This window comes from Heterodontus francisci, chromosome 3 (genome assembly GCF_036365525.1).
Source record: "Heterodontus francisci isolate sHetFra1 chromosome 3, sHetFra1.hap1, whole genome shotgun sequence".
Taxonomy (NCBI): Eukaryota; Metazoa; Chordata; class Chondrichthyes; order Heterodontiformes; family Heterodontidae; genus Heterodontus; species Heterodontus francisci.
In genome coordinates, this window is record NC_090373.1 from 193,812,264 (window position 1) to 193,830,156 (window position 17,893).

At 59.5% G+C, this 17,893-nt stretch overlaps 1 protein-coding gene across 1 annotated transcript in view; it reads left to right on the forward strand.

The window, feature by feature from the left end:
- The window catches only part of LOC137353441 (protein cornichon homolog 3), a 235,295-nt gene that overhangs the window by 101,235 nt on the left and 116,167 nt on the right, over positions 1 to 17,893 (forward strand). The window contains exon 3 of the mRNA XM_068019739.1: positions 12,833 to 12,880. Within this exon, the coding sequence (XP_067875840.1) occupies positions 12,833 to 12,880 (48 nt within the window). The remainder of the gene's footprint in view (positions 1 to 12,832; positions 12,881 to 17,893) is intronic.

Genomic DNA, 17,893 nt, shown 5'->3' on the forward strand with positions numbered 1-17,893 from the left:
TCCCCTCAGTCCCCATCCCCTCAGTCTCTGCTGTCCCCACAGTCCCCATTTCCTCAGTCCCTGCTGTCCCCTCAGTCCCCATCCCCTCAGTCCCTGCTGTCCCCTCAGTCCCATCCCCTCAGTCCCTGCTGTCCAGTCAGTCCCCATTCCCTCAGTCCCTGCTGTCCCCTCAGTCCCCATTCCCTCAGTCCCTGCTGTCCCCTCAGTTCCTGCTGTCCCCTCAGTCCCCATTTCCTCAGTCCCTGCTGTCCCCTCAGTCCCCATTTCCTCAGTCCCTGCTGTCCCCTCAGTCCCCATTTCCTCAGTCCCTGCTGTCCCCTCAGTCCCCACTCCCTCAGTCCCTGATGTCCCCTCAGTCCCCACTCCCTCAGTCCCTGATGTCCCCTCAGTCCCCACTCCCTCAGTCCCTGCTGTCCCCTCAGTCCCCACTCCCTCAGTCCCTGCTGTCCACTCAGTCCCCATTCCCTCAGTTCCTGCTGTCCACTCAGTCCCCATTCCCTCAGTTCCTGCTGTCCACTCAGTCCCCATTCCCTCAGTTCCTGCTGTCCACTCAGTCCCCATTCCCTCAGTCCCCATCCCCTCAGTCCCTGCTGTCCCGAGTCCCCATTCCCTCAGTTCCTGCTGTCCCCTCAGTCCCCATCCCCTCTGTTCATGCTGTCCACGCAGTCCCCATTCCCTCAGTCCCTGCTGTCCCCTCAGTCCCCATTCCCTCAGTCCCTGCTGTCCCCTCAGTTCCTGCTGTCCCCTCAGTCCCCATTTCCTCAGTCCCTGCTGTCCCCTCAGTCCCCATTTCCTCAGTCCCTGCTGTCCCCTCAGTCCCCATTTCCTCAGTCCCTGCTGTCCCCTCAGTCCCCACTCCCTCAGTCCCTGATGTCCCCTCAGTCCCCACTCCCTCAGTCCCTGATGTCCCCTCAGTCCCCACTCCCTCAGTCCCTGCTGTCCCCTCAGTCCCCACTCCCTCAGTCCCTGCTGTCCACTCAGTCCCCATTCCCTCAGTTCCTGCTGTCCACTCAGTCCCCATTCCCTCAGTTCCTGCTGTCCACTCAGTCCCCATTCCCTCAGTCCCCATCCCCTCAGTCCCTGCTGTCCCGAGTCCCCATTCCCTCAGTTCCTGCTGTCCCCTCAGTCCCCATCCCCTCTGTTCATGCTGTCCACGCAGTCCCCATCCCCTCAGTCCCTGCTGTCCCCTCAGTCCCCATTCGCTAATTTCCTGCTGTCCACTCAGTCCCCATTCCCTCAGTTCTTGTTGTCTCCTCAGTCCCCATTCCTTCAGTCCCTGCTGTCCCCTCAGTCCCTGCTGTCCCCTCAGTCCCCATTCAGTCAGTTCCTGCTGTCCCCTCAGTCCCAGGTGTCCACTCAGTCCCCATTCCCTCTGTTCTTGTTGTCCCCATTCCCTCAGTTCCCGCTGTCCCATCAGTCCCTATCCCCTCAGTTTTTGCTGTCCCCTCAGTTCCCAGTCCCTCAGTCCCTGCTGTCCACTCAGTCCCCATTCCCTCAGTTCATGCTCTGCCCTCAGTCCCCAGTCCCTCAGTTCTTGTTGTCCCCTCAGTCCCTGCTGTCCCCATTCCCTCAGTCCCTGCTGTCCCCTCAATCCCTTCTGTCCACTCAGTCCCCATTTCCTCAGTTCCCGCTGTCCCATCAGTCCCTATCCCCTCAGTTTTTGCTGTCCCCTCAGTTCCCAGTCCCTCAGTCCCTGCTGTCCTCAGTCCCCATTCCGTCAGTTCCTGCTGTCCCCTCAGTCCCTGCTGTCCACTCAGTCCCCATTCCCTCAGTTCCTGCTGCTGCTCCCTCAGTCCCCATTCCCTCAGTCCCTGCTGTCCTCTCAGTCCCCATTCCCTCAGTTCCTGCTGTTCCCTCAGTCCCCATTCCCTCAGTTCCTGCTGCTGCTCCCTCATCCCCATTCCCTCAGTTCCTGCTGTCCACTCAGTCCCCATTCCCTCAGTTCCTGCTGCTGCTCCCTCAGTCCCCATTCCCTCAGTTCATGCTGTCCCCTCAGTCCCTGCTGTCCTCTCAGTCCCCATTCCCTCAGTTCCTGCTGCTGCCCACTCAGTCCCCATTCCCTCTGTTCTTGTTGTCCCCTCAGTCCCCATTCCCTCAGTCCCTGCTGTCCACTCAGTCCCCATTCCCTCAGTTCCTGCTGTGCCCTCAGTCCCCATTCCCTCAGTTCCTGCTGTGCGCTCAGTCCCCATTCCCTCAGTTCCTGCTGTGCCCTCAGTCCCCATTCCCTCAGTTCATGCTGTCTCCTCAGTTCCTGCTGCTCCCTCAGTCCCCACTCCCTCACTTCTTGCTATCTCCTCAGTCCCCATTCCCTCAGTTCCTGCTGTCCACTCAGTCCCCATTCCCTCAGTTCCTGCTGTGCCCTCAGTCCCCATTCCCTCAGTTCCTGCTGTCCCCTCAGTCCCCATCCCCTCAGTTCCTGCTGTCCCATCGGTCCCCATCCCCTCAGTTCTTGCTGTCCCCTCAGTCCCCATTCCCTCAGTCCCTGCTGTCCACTCATTCCCCTTTCCCTCAGTTCCTGCTGCTCCCTCAGTCCCCATTCCCTCAGTTCCTGCAGTCCCCATTCCCTCAGTTCCTGCTGTCCCAGCAGTCCCCATTCCCTCAGTTCCTGCTGTCCCCTCAGTCCACATTCCCTCAGTTCCTGCAGTCCCCATTCCCTCAGTCCCTGCTGTCCCCTCAGTCCCCATTCCCTCAGTCCCTGCTGTCCACGCAGTCCCCATTCCCTCAGTCCCTGCTGTCCCCTCAGTCCCCATTCCCTCAGTCCTTACTGTCCCCTCAGTCCCCATTCCCTCAGTTCCTGCTGTCCCCACAGTCCCAAGTTCCTGAGTCCCTTCTGTCCCCATTCCCTCAGTCCCCATTCCCTCAGTTCCTGCTTTCCCCTCAATCCCCACTCCCTCAGTTCCTGCTGTCCCCTCAGTCCCCATTCCCTCAGTCCCTGTTGTCCCCTCAGTCCCCGTTCCCTCAGTCCCTGCTGTCCCCTCAGTCCCCATTCCCTCAGTCTGCACTCCCTCAGTTCCTGCTGTCCCCTCAGTCCCTAGTTCCTGAGTCCCTTCTGTCCCCTCAGTCCCCATTCCCTCAGTCCCCATTCCCTCAGTTCCTGCTTTCCCCTCAATCCCCACTCCCTCAGTTCCAGCTGTCCACTCAGACCCCATTCCCTCAGTCCCTGCTGTCCCCTCAGTCCCTCCTGTCCCCTCAGTCCCCTCTCCTTCAGTTTCTGCTGTCCCCTCAGTCCCCAGTCCCTGCTGTCCACTCATTCCCCATCCCCTCAGTCCCTGCTGTCCCCTGAGTCCCCATTCCCTCAGTTCCTGCTGTGCCCTCAGACCCCATCCCCTCAGTTCTTGCTGTCTCCTCAGTCCCCATTCCCTCAGTCCCTGCTGTCCACGCAGTCCCCATCGCCTCAGTTCCTGCTGTCCCCTCAGTCCCCATTCCCTCAGTTCCTGCTGTGCCCTCAGACCCCATCCCCTCAGTTCTTGCTGTCTCCTCAGTCCCCATTCCCTCAGTCCCTGCTGTCCACGCAGTCCCCATCGCCTCAGTTCCTGCTGTCCACTCAGTCCCCATTCCCTCAGTCCCTGCTGTCTCCTCAGTCCCCATCGCCTCAGTTCCTCCTGTCCCCTCAGTCCCCATTCCCTCAGTTCCTGCTGTCCCCTCAGTCACATCCCCTCAGTACCTGCTGTCCCCTCAGTCCCCATCGCCTCAGTTCCTGCTGTGCCCTCAGACCCCATCCCCTCAGTTCTTGCTGTCTCCTCAGTCCCCATTCCCTCAGTCCCTGCTGTCCACGCAGTCCCCATCGCCTCAGTTCCTGCTGTCCACTCAGTCCCCATTCCCTCAGTCCCTGCTGTCTCCTCAGTCCCCATCGCCTCAGTTCCTCCTGTCCCTTCAGTCCCCATTCCCTCAGTTCCTGCTGTCCCCTCAGTCCCCATCCCCTCAGTACCTGCTGTCCCCACAGTCCCCATTCCGTCAGTCCCTGCTGTCCCCTCAGTTCCCAACCCCTCAGTCCCTGCTGTCCCCTCAGTCCCATCCCCTCAGTCCCTGCTGTCCCCTCAGTCCCATCCCTTCAGTACCTGCTGTCCCCTCAGTCCCCATTCCCTCAGTCCCTGCTGTCCCCTCAGTCCCTGCTGTCCCCTCAGTCCCCTCAGTTCCTGCTGTCCCCTCAGTTCCTGCTGTCCCCTCAGTCCCCATTGCCTCAGTTCCTGCTGTCCCCACAGTCCCCATTCCCTCAGTCCCTGCTGTCCCCTCAGTCCCCATCCCCTCAGTCCCTGCTGTCCCTTCCCCTCAGTCCCCATTGCCTCAGTCGCTGCAGTCCCATCAGTCCCTTCCCCTCAGTCCCCATCCCCTCAGTTCCTGCTGTTCCCTCAGTCGCTGCAGTCCCATCAGTCCCTTCCCCTCAGTCCCCATCCCCTCAGTCCCTGCTGTCCCCTCAGTCCCCATCCCCTCAGTCCCTGCTGTCCCCTCAGTCCCCACTCCCTCAGTCCCTGCAGTCTCCTCAGTCCCTGCTGTCCCCTCAGTCCCCACTCCTTCAGTTTCTGCTGTCCCCTCAGTCCCCAGTCCCTGCTGTCCCCTCAGTCCCCACTCCTTCAGTTTCTGCTGTCCCCTCAGTCCCCAGTCCCTGCTGTCCCCTCAGTCCCCAGTTCCTGCTGTCCCCTCAGTCCCCATCCCCTCAGTTCTTGCTGTCCCCTCAGTCCCCATTCCCTCAGTCCCTGCTGTCCCCTCAGTCCCCATCGCCTCAGTTCCTGCTGTCCCCTCAGTCCCCATTCCCTCAGTCCCTGCTGTCCCCTCAGTCCCCATCGCCTCAGTTCCTGCTGTCCCCTCAGTCCCCATCGCCTCAGTTCCTGCTGTCCCCTCAGTCCCATCCCCTCAGTACCTGCTGTCCCCTCAGTCCCCATCCCCTCAGTCCCTGCTGTCCCCACAGTCGCCATTCCCTCAGTCCCTGCTGTCCCCTCAGTCCCCACTCCCTCAGTCCCTGCTGTCCCCTCAGTCCCCACTCCCTCAGTCCCTGCTGTCCCCATTCCGTCAGTCCCTGCTGTCCCCATCCCCTCAGACCCTGCTGTCCCCTCAGTCCCCACTCCATCAGTCCCTGCTGTCCCCATTCTGTCAGTCCCTGCTGTCCCCTCAGTCTCTGCTGTCCCCTCAGTCCCCATTCCCTCATTTCCTGCTGCTCCCTCAGACCCCATTCCCTCAGTTCATGCTGTCCCCTCAGTCCCCAGTCCCTCACTCCCTGCTGTCCACTCAGTCCCCATTCCCTCAGTTCCTGCTGTCCACTCAGTCCCCATTCCCTCATTTCCTGCTGTCCACTCAGTCCCCATTCCCTGAGTTCCTGCTGTCCACTCAGTCCCCATTCCCTCTGTTCCTGCTGTCCACTCAGTCCCCATTCCCTCAGTCCCCATCCCCTCAGTCCCTGCTGTCCCCTCAGTCCCCATTCCCTCAGTTCCTGCTGTCCCCTCAGTCCCCATCCCCTCTGTTCATGCTGTCCACGCAGTCCCCATCCCCTCAGTCCCTGCTGTCCCCTCAGTCCCCATTCCCTCAGTTCCTGCTGTCCCCTCAGTCCCCATCCCCTCTGTTCATGCTGTCCACGCAGTCCCCATCCCCTCAGTCCCTGCTGTCCCCTCAGTCCCCATTCCCTCAGTTCCTGCTGTCCCCTCAGTCCCCATTCCCTCAGTCCCTGCAGTCCCCTCAGTCCCCATTCCCTCAGTTCCTGCTGTCCCCTCAGTCCCCATCCCCTCTGTTCATGCTGTCCACGCAGTCCCCATCCCCTCAGTTCCTGCTGTCCCCTCAGTCCCCATTCCCTCAGTCCCTGCTGTCCCCTCAGTCCCCATTCCCTCAGTCCCTGCTGTCCACTCAGTCCCCATTCCCTCAGTTCCTGCTGCTCCCTCAGTCCCCATTCCCTCAGTCCCTGCTGTCCACTCAGTCCCCATTCCCTCAGTTCCTGCTGTCCCCTCAGTCCCCATTCCCTCAGTCCCTGTCGTCTCCTCAGTCCCCATTCCTTCAGTCCCTGCTGTCCCCTCAGTCCCCATTCCCTCAGTCCCTGCTGTCCCCTCAGTCCCCACTCCCTCAGTCCCTGCTGAACCCTCAGTCCCCATTCCCTCAGTCTCTGCTGTCCAGTCAGTCCCCATTCCCTCAGTCCCTGCTGTCCCCTCAGTCCCCATTCCCTCAGTCCCTGCTGTCCCCTCAGTCCCCAATGCCTCAGTTCCTGCTGTCCCCTCAGTCCCCATTTCCTCAGTACCTGCTGTCCCCTCAGTCCCCATTTCCTCAGTCCCTGCTGTCCCCTCAGTCCCCATTCCCTCATTTCCTGCTGCTCCCTCAGACCCCATTCCCTCAGTTCATGCTGTCCCCTCAGTCCCCAGTCCCTCACTCCCTGCTGTCCACTCAGTCCCCATTCCCTCAGTTCCTGGTGTCCACTCAGTCCCCATTCCCTCATTTCCTGTTGTCCACTCAGTTCCCATTCCCTCAGTTCCTGCTGTCCACTCAGTCCCCATTCCCTCAGTCCCCATCCCCTCAGTCCCTGCTGTCCCCATTCCCTCAGTTCCTGCTGTCCACTCAGTCCCCATCCCCTCTGTTCATGCTGTCCCCTCAGTCCCCATTCCCTCTGTTCCTGCTGCTCCCTCAGTCCCCATTCGCTCTGTTCATGCTGTCCCCACAGTCCCCATCCCCTCAGTCCCTGCTGTCCCCTCAGTCCCCATTCGCTAATTTCCTGCTGTCCACTCAGTCCCCATTCCCTCAGTCCCTGCTGTCCACTCAGTCCCCATTCCCTCAGTTCCTGCTGTCCCCTCAGTCCCCATTCCCTCAGTCCCTGCTGTCCCCTCAGTCCCCATGCCCTCAGTTCTTGCTGTCCCCTCAGTCCCCAGTCCCTCAGTCCCTGCTGTCCCCTCAGTCCCCATTCCCTCAGTTCCTGCTGTCCCCTCAGTCCCCATTCCCTCAGTCCCTGCTGTCCCATCAGTCCCCATCCCCTCAGTTCTTGCTGTCCCATCAGTCCCCATTCCCTCAGTTCCTGCTGTCCCCTCAGTCCCTGCTGTCCCATCAGTCCCCATCCCCTCAGTTCCTGCTGTCCCCTCTGTCCCCATTCCCTCAGTTCCTGCTGTCCCCTCAGTCCCCATTCCCTCAGTTCCTGCTGCTCCCTCAGTCCCCATCCCCTCAGTTCTTGCTGTCCCATCAGTCCCCATTCCCTCAGTTCCTGCTGTCCCCTCAGTCCCCATTCCCTCAGTCCCTGCTGTCCCCTCAGTCCCCACTCCCTCAGTCCCTGCAGTCTCCTCAGTACCTGCTGTCCCCTCAGTCCCTGCTGTCCCGTCAGTCCCCATTCCGTCAGTCCCTGCTGTCCCCTCAGTCCCCATTCCCTCAGTTCCTTCTGTCCCCTCAGTCCCTGCTGTCACCTCAATCCCCAGTCCCTGCTGTCCCCTCAGTTGCTCAGTACCTGCTGTCCCCTCAGTTGTCATCCCCTCAGTCCCTGCTGTCCCCTCAGTCCCCACTCCCTCAGTCCCTGCAGTCTCCTCAGTACCTGCTGTCCCCTCAGTCCCTGCTGTCCCGTCAGTCCCCATTCCGTCAGTCCCTGCTGTCCCCTCAGTCCCCATTCCCTCAGTTCCTTCTGTCCCCTCAGTCCCTGCTGTCACCTCAATCCCCAGTCCCTGCTGTCCCCTCAGTTGCTCAGTACCTGCTGTCCCCTCAGTTGTCATCCCCTCAGTCCCTGCTGTATCCTCAGTCCCATCCCCTTAGTCCCTGCTGTCCCCTCAGTCCCCACTCCCTCAGTCCCTGCTGAACCCTCAGTCCCCATTCCCTCAGTCTCTGCTGTCCAGTCAGTCCCCATTCCCTCAGTCCCTGCTGTCCCCTCAGTCCCCATTCCCTCAGTCCCTGCTGTCCCCTCAGTCCCCATTTCCTCAGTCCCTGCTGTCCCCTCAGTCCCCATTCCCTCAGTCCCTGCTGTCCCCTCAGTCCCCATTCCCTCAGTCCCTGCTGTCCCCTCAGTCCCCACTCCCTCAGTTCCTGCTGTCCCCTCAGTCCCCATTTCCTCAGTCCCTGCTGTCCCCTCAGTCCCCACTCCCTCAGTCCCTGATGTCCCCTCAGTCCCCACTCTATCAGTCCCTGCTGTCCCCATTCTGTCAGTCCCTGCTGTCCCCTCAGTCTCTGCTGTCCCCTCAGTCCCCATTCCCTCATTTCCTGCTGCTCCCTCAGACCCCATTCCCTCAGTTCATGCTGTCCCCTCAGTCCCCAGTCCCTCACTTCCTGCTGTCCACTCAGTCCCCATTCCCTCAGTTCCTGCTGTCCACTCAGTCCCCATTCCCTCATTTCCTGCTGTCCACTCAGTCCCCATTCCCTGAGTTCCTGCTGTCCACTCAGTCCCCATTCCCTCTGTTCCTGCTGTCCACTCAGTCCCCATTCCCTCAGTCCCCATCCCCTCAGTCCCTGCTGTCCCCTCAGTCCCCATTCCCTCAGTTCCTGCTGTCCCCTCAGTCCCCATCCCCTCAGTTCCTGCTGTCCCCTCAGTCCCCATCCCCTCAGTTCATGCTGTCCACGCAGTCCCCATCCCCTCAGTCCCTGCAGTCCCCTCAGTCCCCATTCCCTCAGTTCCTGCTGTCCCCTCAGTCCCCATCCCCTCTGTTCATGCTGTCCACGCAGTCCCCATCCCCTCAGTTCCTGCTGTCCCCTCAGTCCCCATTCCCTCAGTCCCTGCTGTCCCCTCAGTCCCCATTCCCTCAGTTCCTGCTGTCCACTCAGTCACCATTCCCTCAGTTCCTGCTGCTCCCTCAGTCCCCATTCCCTCAGTCCCTGCTGTCCACTCAGTCCCAATTCCCTCAGTTCCTGCTGTCCCCTCAGTCCCCATTCCCTCAGTCCCTGTCGTCTCCTCAGTCCCCATTCCTTCAGTCCCTGCTGTCCCCTCAGTCCCCATTCCCTCAGTCCCTGCTGTCCCCTCAGTCCCCACTCCCTCAGTCCCTGCTGAACCCTCAGTCCCCATTCCCTCAGTCTCTGCTGTCCAGTCAGTCCCCATTCCCTCAGTCCCTGCTGTCCCCTCAGTCCCCATTCCCTCAGTCCCTGCTGTCCCCTCAGTCCCCATTCCCTCAGTTCCTGCTGTCCCCTCAGTCCCCATTTCCTCAGTCCCTGCTGTCCCCTCAGTCCCCACTCCCTCAGTCCCTGATGTCCCCTCAGTCCCCACTCCATCAGTCCCTGCTGTCCCATTTCTGTCAGTCCCTGCTGTCCCCTCAGTCCCTGCTGTCCCCTCAGTCCCCATTCCCTCATTTCCTGCTGCTCCCTCAGACCCCATTCCCTCAGTTCATGCTGTCCCCTCAGTCCCCAGTCCCTCACTCCCTGCTGTGCACTCAGTCCCCATTCCCTCAGTTCCTGCTGTCCACTCAGTCCCCATTCCCTCATTTCCTGCTGTCCACTCAGTCCCCATTCCCTCAGTTCCTGCTGTCCACTCAGTCCCCATTCCCTCAGTCCCCATCCCCTCAGTCCCTGCTGTCCCCATTCCCTCAATTCCTGCTGTCCACTCAGTCCCCATCCCCTCTGTTCATGCTGTCCCCTCAGTCCCCATTCCCTCTGTTCCTGCTGCTCCCTCAGTCCCCATTCGCTCTGTTCATGCTGTCCCCACAGTCCCCATCCTCTCAGTCCCTGCTGTCCACTCAGTCCCCATTCCCTCAGTTCCTGCTGTCCACTCAGTCCCCATTCCCTCAGTCCCCATCCCCTCAGTCCCTGCTGTCCCCATTCCCTCAATTCCTGCTGTACACTCAGTCCCCATCCCCTCTGTTCATGCTGTCCCCTCAGTCCCCATTCCCTCTGTTCCTGCTGCTCCCTCAGTCCCCATTCGCTCTGTTCATGCTGTCCCCACAGTCCCCATCCTCTCAGTCCCTGCTGTCCCCTCAGTCCCCATCCCCTCAGTCCCTGCTGTCCCCTCAGTCCCCATTCGCTAATTTCCTGCTGTCCACTCAGTCCCCATTCCCTCAGTCCCTGCTGTCCACTCAGTCCCCATTCCCTCAGTTCCTGCTGCTCCCTCAGTCCCCATTCCCTCAGTTCTTGTTGTCTCCTCAGTCCCCATTCCTTCAGTCCCTGCTGTCCCCTCAGTCCCCATTCGCTAATTTCCTGCTGTCCACTCAGTCCCCATTCCCTCTGTTCGTGCTGTCCCCTCAGTCCCCATTCCCTCAGTTCCTGCTGTCCCCTCAGTCCCCATTCCCTCAGTCCCTGCTGTCCACTCAGTCCCCATCCCCTCAGTTCTTGCTGTCCCCTCAGTCCCCAGTCCCTCAGTCCCTGCTGTCCCCTCAGTCCCCATTCCCTCAGTTCCTGCTGTCCCCTCAGTCCCCATTCCCTCAGTTCCTGCTGTCCCCTCAGTCCCCATTCCCTCAGTCCCTGCTGTCCCATCAGTCCCCATCCCCTCAGTTCCTGCTGTCCCCTCAGTCCCCATTCCCTCAGTCCCTGCTGTCCCATCAGTCCCCATCCCCTCAGTTCCTGCTGTCCCCTCAGTCCCCATTCCCTCAGTTCCTGCTGTCCCCTCAGTCCCCATTCCCTCAGTTCCTGCTGCTCCCTCAGTCCCCATTCCCTCAGTTCTTGTTGTCTCCTCAGTCCCCATTCCCTCAGTTCCTGCTGTCCCATCAGTCCCCATCCCCTCAGTTCTTGCTGTCCCCTCAGTCCCTGCTGTCCCCTCAGTCCCCATTCCCTCAGTTCCTGCTGCTCCCTCAGTCCCCATTCCCTCAGTTCTTGTTGTCTCCTCAGTCCCCATTCCCTCAGTTCCTGCTGTCCCATCAGTCCCCATCCCCTCAGTTCTTGCTGTCCCCTCAGTCCCCAGTCCCTCAGTCCCTGCTGTCCCCTCAGTCCCCATTCCCTCAGTTCCTGCTGCTCCCTCAGTCCCCATTCCCTCAGTTCTTGTTGTCTCCTCAGTCCCCATTCCCTCAGTTCCTGCTGTCCCATCAGTCCCCCTCCCCTCAATTCTTGCTGTCCCCTCAGTCCCCAGTCCCTCAGTCCCTGCTGTCCCCTCAGTCCCCAGTTCCTGCTGTCCACTCAGTCCCTGCTGTCCCCTCAATCCCTGCTGTCCACTCAGTCCCCATTCCCTCAGTTCTTGTTGTCCCCTCAGTCCCCATTCCCTCAGTTCTTGTTGTCCCCTCAGTCCCCATTCCCTCAGTCCCTGCTGTCCCCTCAGTCCCCATTCCCTCAGTCCCTGCTGTCCCCTCAGTCCCCATTCCCTCAGTCCCTGCTGTCCCCTCAATCCCTGCTGTCCACTCAGTCCCCATTCCTTCAGTTCCTGCTGTCCCCTCAGTCCCCATTCCCCCAGTCCCTGGTGTCCTTCAGCCTATTTGCTCAGTTCCTTATGTCCACTCAGCCTATTCCCCCAGTCCCTGGTGTCCTTCAGCCCATTTGCTCAGAACAAAGAACAAAGAAAATTACAGCACAGGAACAGGCCCTTCAGCCCTCCAAGCCTGCGCCGATCCAGATCCTCTATCTAAACATGTCGCCTATTTTCTAAGGGTCTGTATCTCTTTGCTTCCTGCCCATTCATGTATCTGTCCAGATACATCTTAAAAGATGCTATCGTGCCCGCGTCTACCACCTCCGCTGGCAACGCGTTCCAGGCACCCGCCACCCTCTGCGTAAAGAACCTTCCACGCATATCCCCCCTAAACTTTTCCCCTCTCACTTTGAACTCGTGACCCCTAGTAATTGAATCCCCCACTCTGGGAAAAAGCTTCTTGCTATCCACCCTGTCTATACCTCTCATGATTTTGTACACCTCAATCAGGTCCCCCCTGAACCTCCGTCTTTCTAATGAAAATAATCCTAATCTATTCAACCTCTCTTCATAGCTAGCGCCCTCCATACCAGGCAACATCCTGGTGAACCTCCTCTGCACCCTCTCCAAAGCATCTACATCCTTTTGATAATGTGGCGACCAGAACTGCACGCAGTATTCCAAATGTGGCCGAACCAAAGTCTTATACAACTGTAACATGACCTGCCAACCCTTGTACTCAATACCCCGTCCGATGAAGGAAAGCATGCCGTATGCCTTCTTGACCACTCTATTGACCTGCGTTGCCACCTTCAGGGAACAATGGACCTGAACACCCAAATCTCTCCGTACATCAATTTTCCCCAGGACTTTTCCATTTACTGTATAGTTCACTCTTGAATTGGATCTTCCAAAATGCATCACCTTGCATTTGCCCTGATTGAACTCCAGCTGCCATTTCTCTGCCCAACTCTCCAATCTATCTATATTCTGCTGTATTCTCTGACAGTCCCCTTCACTATCTGCTACTCCACCAATCTTAGTGTCGTCTGCAAACCTGCTAATCAGACCACCTATACTTTCCTCCAAATCATTTATGTAGTCCCTTATGTCCACTCAGCCTATTCCCCCAGTCCCTTGTGTCTCTCAGCCCTGGTGTTCCCTCAATCCTGCTGTCCCTCAGCCCAGTAGGTTCCCTAAGTCCCTGGGGTTCCATCAACCCATTCCCTCAGTTTCAGTCCCCTCAATCTCGATCCCGCAGTTCTGGGGTCCCTCAGTTCCTGTCGTCACATCAATCCTAAACCCTCAGTTCCTAGTGTCCCCTCAATCCCAGTCTCTCAGTTCCTGGTGTCTCCTCAGTCCCCGTCTCTCAGTTCCTGGTGTCCCCTCAGTCCCCGTCTCTCAGTTCCTGGTGTCCCCTCAGTCCCCGTCTCTCAGTTCCTGGTGTCCCCTCAGTCCCCGTCTCTCAGTTCCTGGTGTCCCCTCAGTCCCATTCCCCCTGTTCCTGGTGTCCCCTCCATTCCAGTCCCCCAGTTTCTAGTGTCCTCTAAGTCCCAGGCCTTTCAGACACTTTTCTCACCTGAATATGACTGTGCTGATTCAACCTCATGTACTAATTCTTTATTCCTTACCCAGCGAGAGAGGTTGAGAAATATAGAGCGGATCTGCTTCTTACTGCGAAGGGTGAGTAAATCAGTAAATAATTATCTACTTATGGGTCCCCTGCTCTATATGGGACAATGAACAACATTGATTTGTGACAGAACATTGCGTGACCTGCTGGGCTTACAGAGAATGCTGAGGCTGAAACCAGGTCGAGAGATCATGAGTAACCTGGAAATATGTCCAACATGACAACAATGACTACACTTTAAAAAGTATTTCATTGCCTGTAAAGCGCTTTAGGACATTCTGACATCATGAAAGTCACTATATAAATACAAGTATTTCTTTGATCCTTTGTCTTAACATGGTCATGGCAATGGCTGACTGTCACAGTGGATTCAAATTATTTCCACACCAGATCACCAATATTATAAAAGTTTTAAGGTTGCTCAAAGGAAAAGACTTTCACTTTTTCCTCTTTCTCCTTCTTAGGTCGCCACAAATTACAAAGCCTCAGAACTTTACTCTGTATCTAACCCCGTGCTGTACCTGTCCTGGGAGTGTTTGATGGGGACAGTGTAGAGGGAGCTTTACTCTGTATCTAACCCCGTTTTTTTTGTATTACTTTATTAAAAACAGAAATAAACAAAAACTCAAATTAAAATGCCATTCTCGGCGTCAACGATGCACTCCAGTTCCTGCGGTGCCCACCGGTCGCGGAAGGCCTCAAGCGTACCGGCGGACACCGCTTGCTCCTTCTCCAGGGATACCCGGGCGCGAACGTAACCGCGGAAGAGGGGCAGGCAGTCAGGGAGGACGGAACCCCTGACGGCCCGCAACCTGGACCTGTGAATTGCCACCTTGGCCAGGCCCAGGAGCAGACCGACGAGGAGATCCTCCTCCCGGCCCAAGCCCCTCCGCACCGGGTGCCCAAAGATCAGGAGCGTGGGACTGAAGTGCAGCCCGAATTTGAGGAGCAGCCCCTTCAGATACTCAAAGAGGGGCTGCAACCTCGCACACTCCGTGTAAACGTGGAACACGGACTCACCAGGCCGCAGAAAGTACAGGAGGGCTGGGAGTCCGTGAACCTACTTAAAAGTCTATTGCACGGGACTGCTCTGTGCAGCACCCTCCATCCCAAGTCCCCGATGTAAAGGGGGAAGACTCCCGCGTAGAGAGACCTCCATCGGGGTTTCCCCTCGCCGCCAGATGGCAACGCGGACCGCCAGGGCGTGTCCGGCCAGCTGACGAGGGCGAGGAAGTGGAGAGTGTGCAGGAGCAGCCCGTACAGGAAACCCCTCCGCGCCGATTGGAATGGCACGGAGGGCATTTCCGAGAGGCGGCTCGGGTTGTGCGGGACCGGCTACCGAGGAGGGTTTCGGGGCCTGGGTCCGATGAGCAGTTCCGGCCGAGCGGGGGTCAGCTCGGCTGAGATCGCTCCACCCTCCCGAGCCCCCTCGCCTCCCGCAGTGAGGGGCGTCCCAGGGGTTTCGGCTACTCCTCCGTCCGCTGGACCGTCCCCGGAGTCGGCCGCCCGGACAGCCGAGGCGCTCTCCTCCGCCGGCGGGGGAGCGCCCTGACTGGAGGCGACCATGTTCCAGACTCGGAATAGATCCCGGTAAAAGACAGGCAACTCCCTCAGAGAGGCGCGGCTAACGGACTCCACCGGGAGCTGCGTGTCGTCTTGAAGGCAGTGACACTGGCGGAAAAAATACGTCGCCAGCGCACACCATCTGGGAGGACGCTCGATGTAAAGGTATCTCTGTAAGGTCCGAAGGCGGAGAGTCGCAGCCTGGGTGCGGACGCACATCAGCGACTGACCGCCCTCCTCAATAGGGAGACTCAGGACCGTGGCAGAGATCCAGTGTTTCCTCTTGCCCCAGAAGAAATCGACGAGTTTCTTCTGGATCTTGGTGGCAAATACAGGGGGCGGGGCCAAAGTGACTAACCGGTACCACAACATGGAGGCCACCAGTTGGTTTATGACCAACGCTCGGCCCCTGTAGGAAAGCGCTCGGAGCAGTCCTGTCCAGCACCCCAGCCGAGCGGTGACTTTCGCCTCCAACTCCTGCCAGTTTGCCGGCCAGGCTTCCTCAGCGGGGCGAAGGTGGACTCCCAGATAGAGGAGGTGCGTGGTGCTCCACGCAAAAGGTGTCATCTCCTCCGGCAGGGAGTCCACCCGCCACTGACCAACCAGGAGTCCGGAACATTTCTCCCAATTGATCCTCGCGGAGGACGCGGCAGAAAAGGTCTGCTGGCAGTCGCGCATCCTCCGCAAGTCAACGGGATCTGTGATTGCGAGGAGCACGTCGTCAGCGTAAGCCGAGAGGACGACCCGCATGGCCGGCTCGCGCAGAGCCAATCCCGTCAACCTCCTGCGAAGCAGGCACAGGAAGGGCTCCACGCAGATGGTATACAATTGGCCGGACATGGGGCATCCCTGACGCACTCCTCTCCCAAAGCGAAGGGGCGCCATCAAGGACCCATTAACTTTGACTAGACACTCTGCGGCGGCGTATAAAAGTCGGACCCGGGCCACGAAATGCGGCCCGAGTCCGAAAGCGCGCAGAGTCCCGAAAAGGTAATCGTGATCCACCCTATCGAACGCCTTCTCCTGATCGAGGGAGAGAAAGGCGACCGACTGACCAGTCCTCTGGGAAAGATGGATCAGGTCCCGGACCAGGTGGATGTTGTCCTGGATGGACTGGCCCGGGACCGTGTAGGACTGGTCGGGGTGGATCATGTGGGCCTGCACGGAGCCCAGGCGGGTAGACATAGCCCGGGCAAAGATCTTATAATCCGTGCTGAGGAGGGAGACCGGACGCCAGTTTTTAAGCAGGTGGAGATCGCCCCTCTTCGGCAGCAGGACGATGACCGCCCTGCACCACGAGAGGGGCATCTCCCCGGTCGCCAGGCTTTCCCCCAGGACCCGCGCGTAACCGTCCCCCAGGACGTCCCAGAACGCCCTGAGGAACTCCACGGTCAACCCATCCAGCCCTGGGGATTTGCCCCTCGAGAGCTGGTGGAGGGCGCCAGTCAGCTCCGCCAACGTGAGCGGAGCCTCCAATCCTTCGGCGCCCTCCGGGCTGACCTGCGGCAGGTCCTCCCACAAAACTCTGCGCGCATCCTCGCTGGACGGATCCGGAGAGAACAACGCACTGTAATAAGTACGGACCAGGAGGCCCATTCCCTCTGAATCCGTGATGGAGGATCCGTCGTCGGCCAGCAGCTCGACGAGCTGCTTACGGACCCCCCGCCATTTTTCCAGCGAGTAGAAGAAGGGTGAGGCGCGGTCCAAATCTTCCAGGATCTGGATCCGCGACCTCACGTACGCGCCTCGGGACCCTATGAGCTGCAGGTCCCTCAGCGCGCCCTTCTTCTCTTTGTACGCCTGCCACAGGGCCGGGTCCACGACGGCATGACCGAGGCGGGACTCCAAGTGGAGCACCTCCCTCTCAAGGCGCCCGATCTCGGCTTCCCGCCTCTTGGTCGACCCCTTCGCGTACTCCTGACAGAAGACGCGGATGTGAGTCTTGCCCACATCCCACCATAGCCTCAAGGAGGGGAAGCCCCCCTGCTTCCTTCTCCAGTCGGCCCAGAATCGACAGAACGAGTCCCGAAATCGCTCGTCCTCCAGCTGCCGGTTGTTAAAGTGCCAGTACGCAGACCCCGCCCGCGTGCGGAGCGGAGTGAACTCCGCCCACACCAGGTGGTGGTCCGAGCACGGCACCAGCCGCATGGAGGCCGCCGAGACACGGGAGACGTACGCCTGCGAAATGTAGAGGCGGTCGATTTGCGACCCCCCTCCTCCAGACCTCCACGTGAAGGCGCTGGAGTCGGGATGGAGATTCCGCCAGACGTCCACCAAGTTAAGGGAGCTGATCAGTCCCCTCAACTTCTCCACCGACGCTTGGCCGCGCTGGGGACCGGAGCGATCCCCCACCTCGAGGGTGCAGTTAAAATCCCCCCCGAGGATGATGCACTCGCCGCTATCGATGGAGCTCAAGAGAGCGGACACTTCTTCAAAGAAGCGCGCTTGTAACGCGCCGGGCCTGGGCGCGTACATGTTCACAAAGTGGAGCGGCACGCTACCCAGGGGAACGGCGAGGTGGAGCAAGCGGCCCGGCACTAGCTCCTTGGCCCCCAAGATCTCCGGCTGAAAAGTCGGGGCCAACAAGATAGCCACCCCACTAGAAATAGGGGTGAGGTGACTCATGTAGACCCCACCCTGCCACTCCAGGAGCCAGGTGGCTTCGTCTCCCGGAACGGTGTGGGTTTCCTGCAGAAAGCTCACCGTGTATCTCCCTTCCCTAAGGACTGAGAGATTGTGAAATCTGCGGTGAGCCCCTCTGCTGCCGTTGATGTTGAGGCTGGCTATGGTTATCTTCATGTCAAAGGTACTTAAAACCCGTCACCAACAGCTCACTGTGAGGAGGGAGTGGAAGTGCACCTGGCCCTCCACTCCCCCAGCAACCCATTGAGGAACACATTAAAACGGCGCCTCTCAACCAGTTTCACGCCCGCGCGCTTGCCCGCTTTCTTCAGGGCGGCACGGGCGGACTGGATGATCAGCGGCAGACTCGACCAACGGCCGAGGGCCAGCTGAACTTTGTCGCGGCAAACCCTGCAAGCCGCGAGGAAATCCCGGAGTTCCGCCGTGGGGATGAGAGGAGATTCGGTGGGAGGCACGAGGGACTCCACCACCTCACTGGCGATGGAATCAAGGTCATCCTCCGTGCCCAACACCGAATCCCCATCCTCCTCCGGGTCGTCACCGCCAGCAGCCGACACATCCACCACACACTGTGGGGCGGACGTCCCGGCCGCGCCAGCTGGTCCTGCCTCCGTCATGATCCCACCCCCAGGATCGATGGCGGAGGAGTCCTCACTGGGTTCTATTATGAAACTGGAGCCTGTGGGCGCCAGCAGCTCAGGACCCCCCTCCACCTCCGCCCCCAGGCCAATGTGTGGTCCAGGAGAGACAGAAGTTTTCGACTCCGGAAATCCAGCCGGAGCCGAGACCGGAGGCGGAGGGAGGAGGCTCTCTCCCGCTCCGCCAGCACCCACAGTCCCAGCAGATGGGGTCGCATT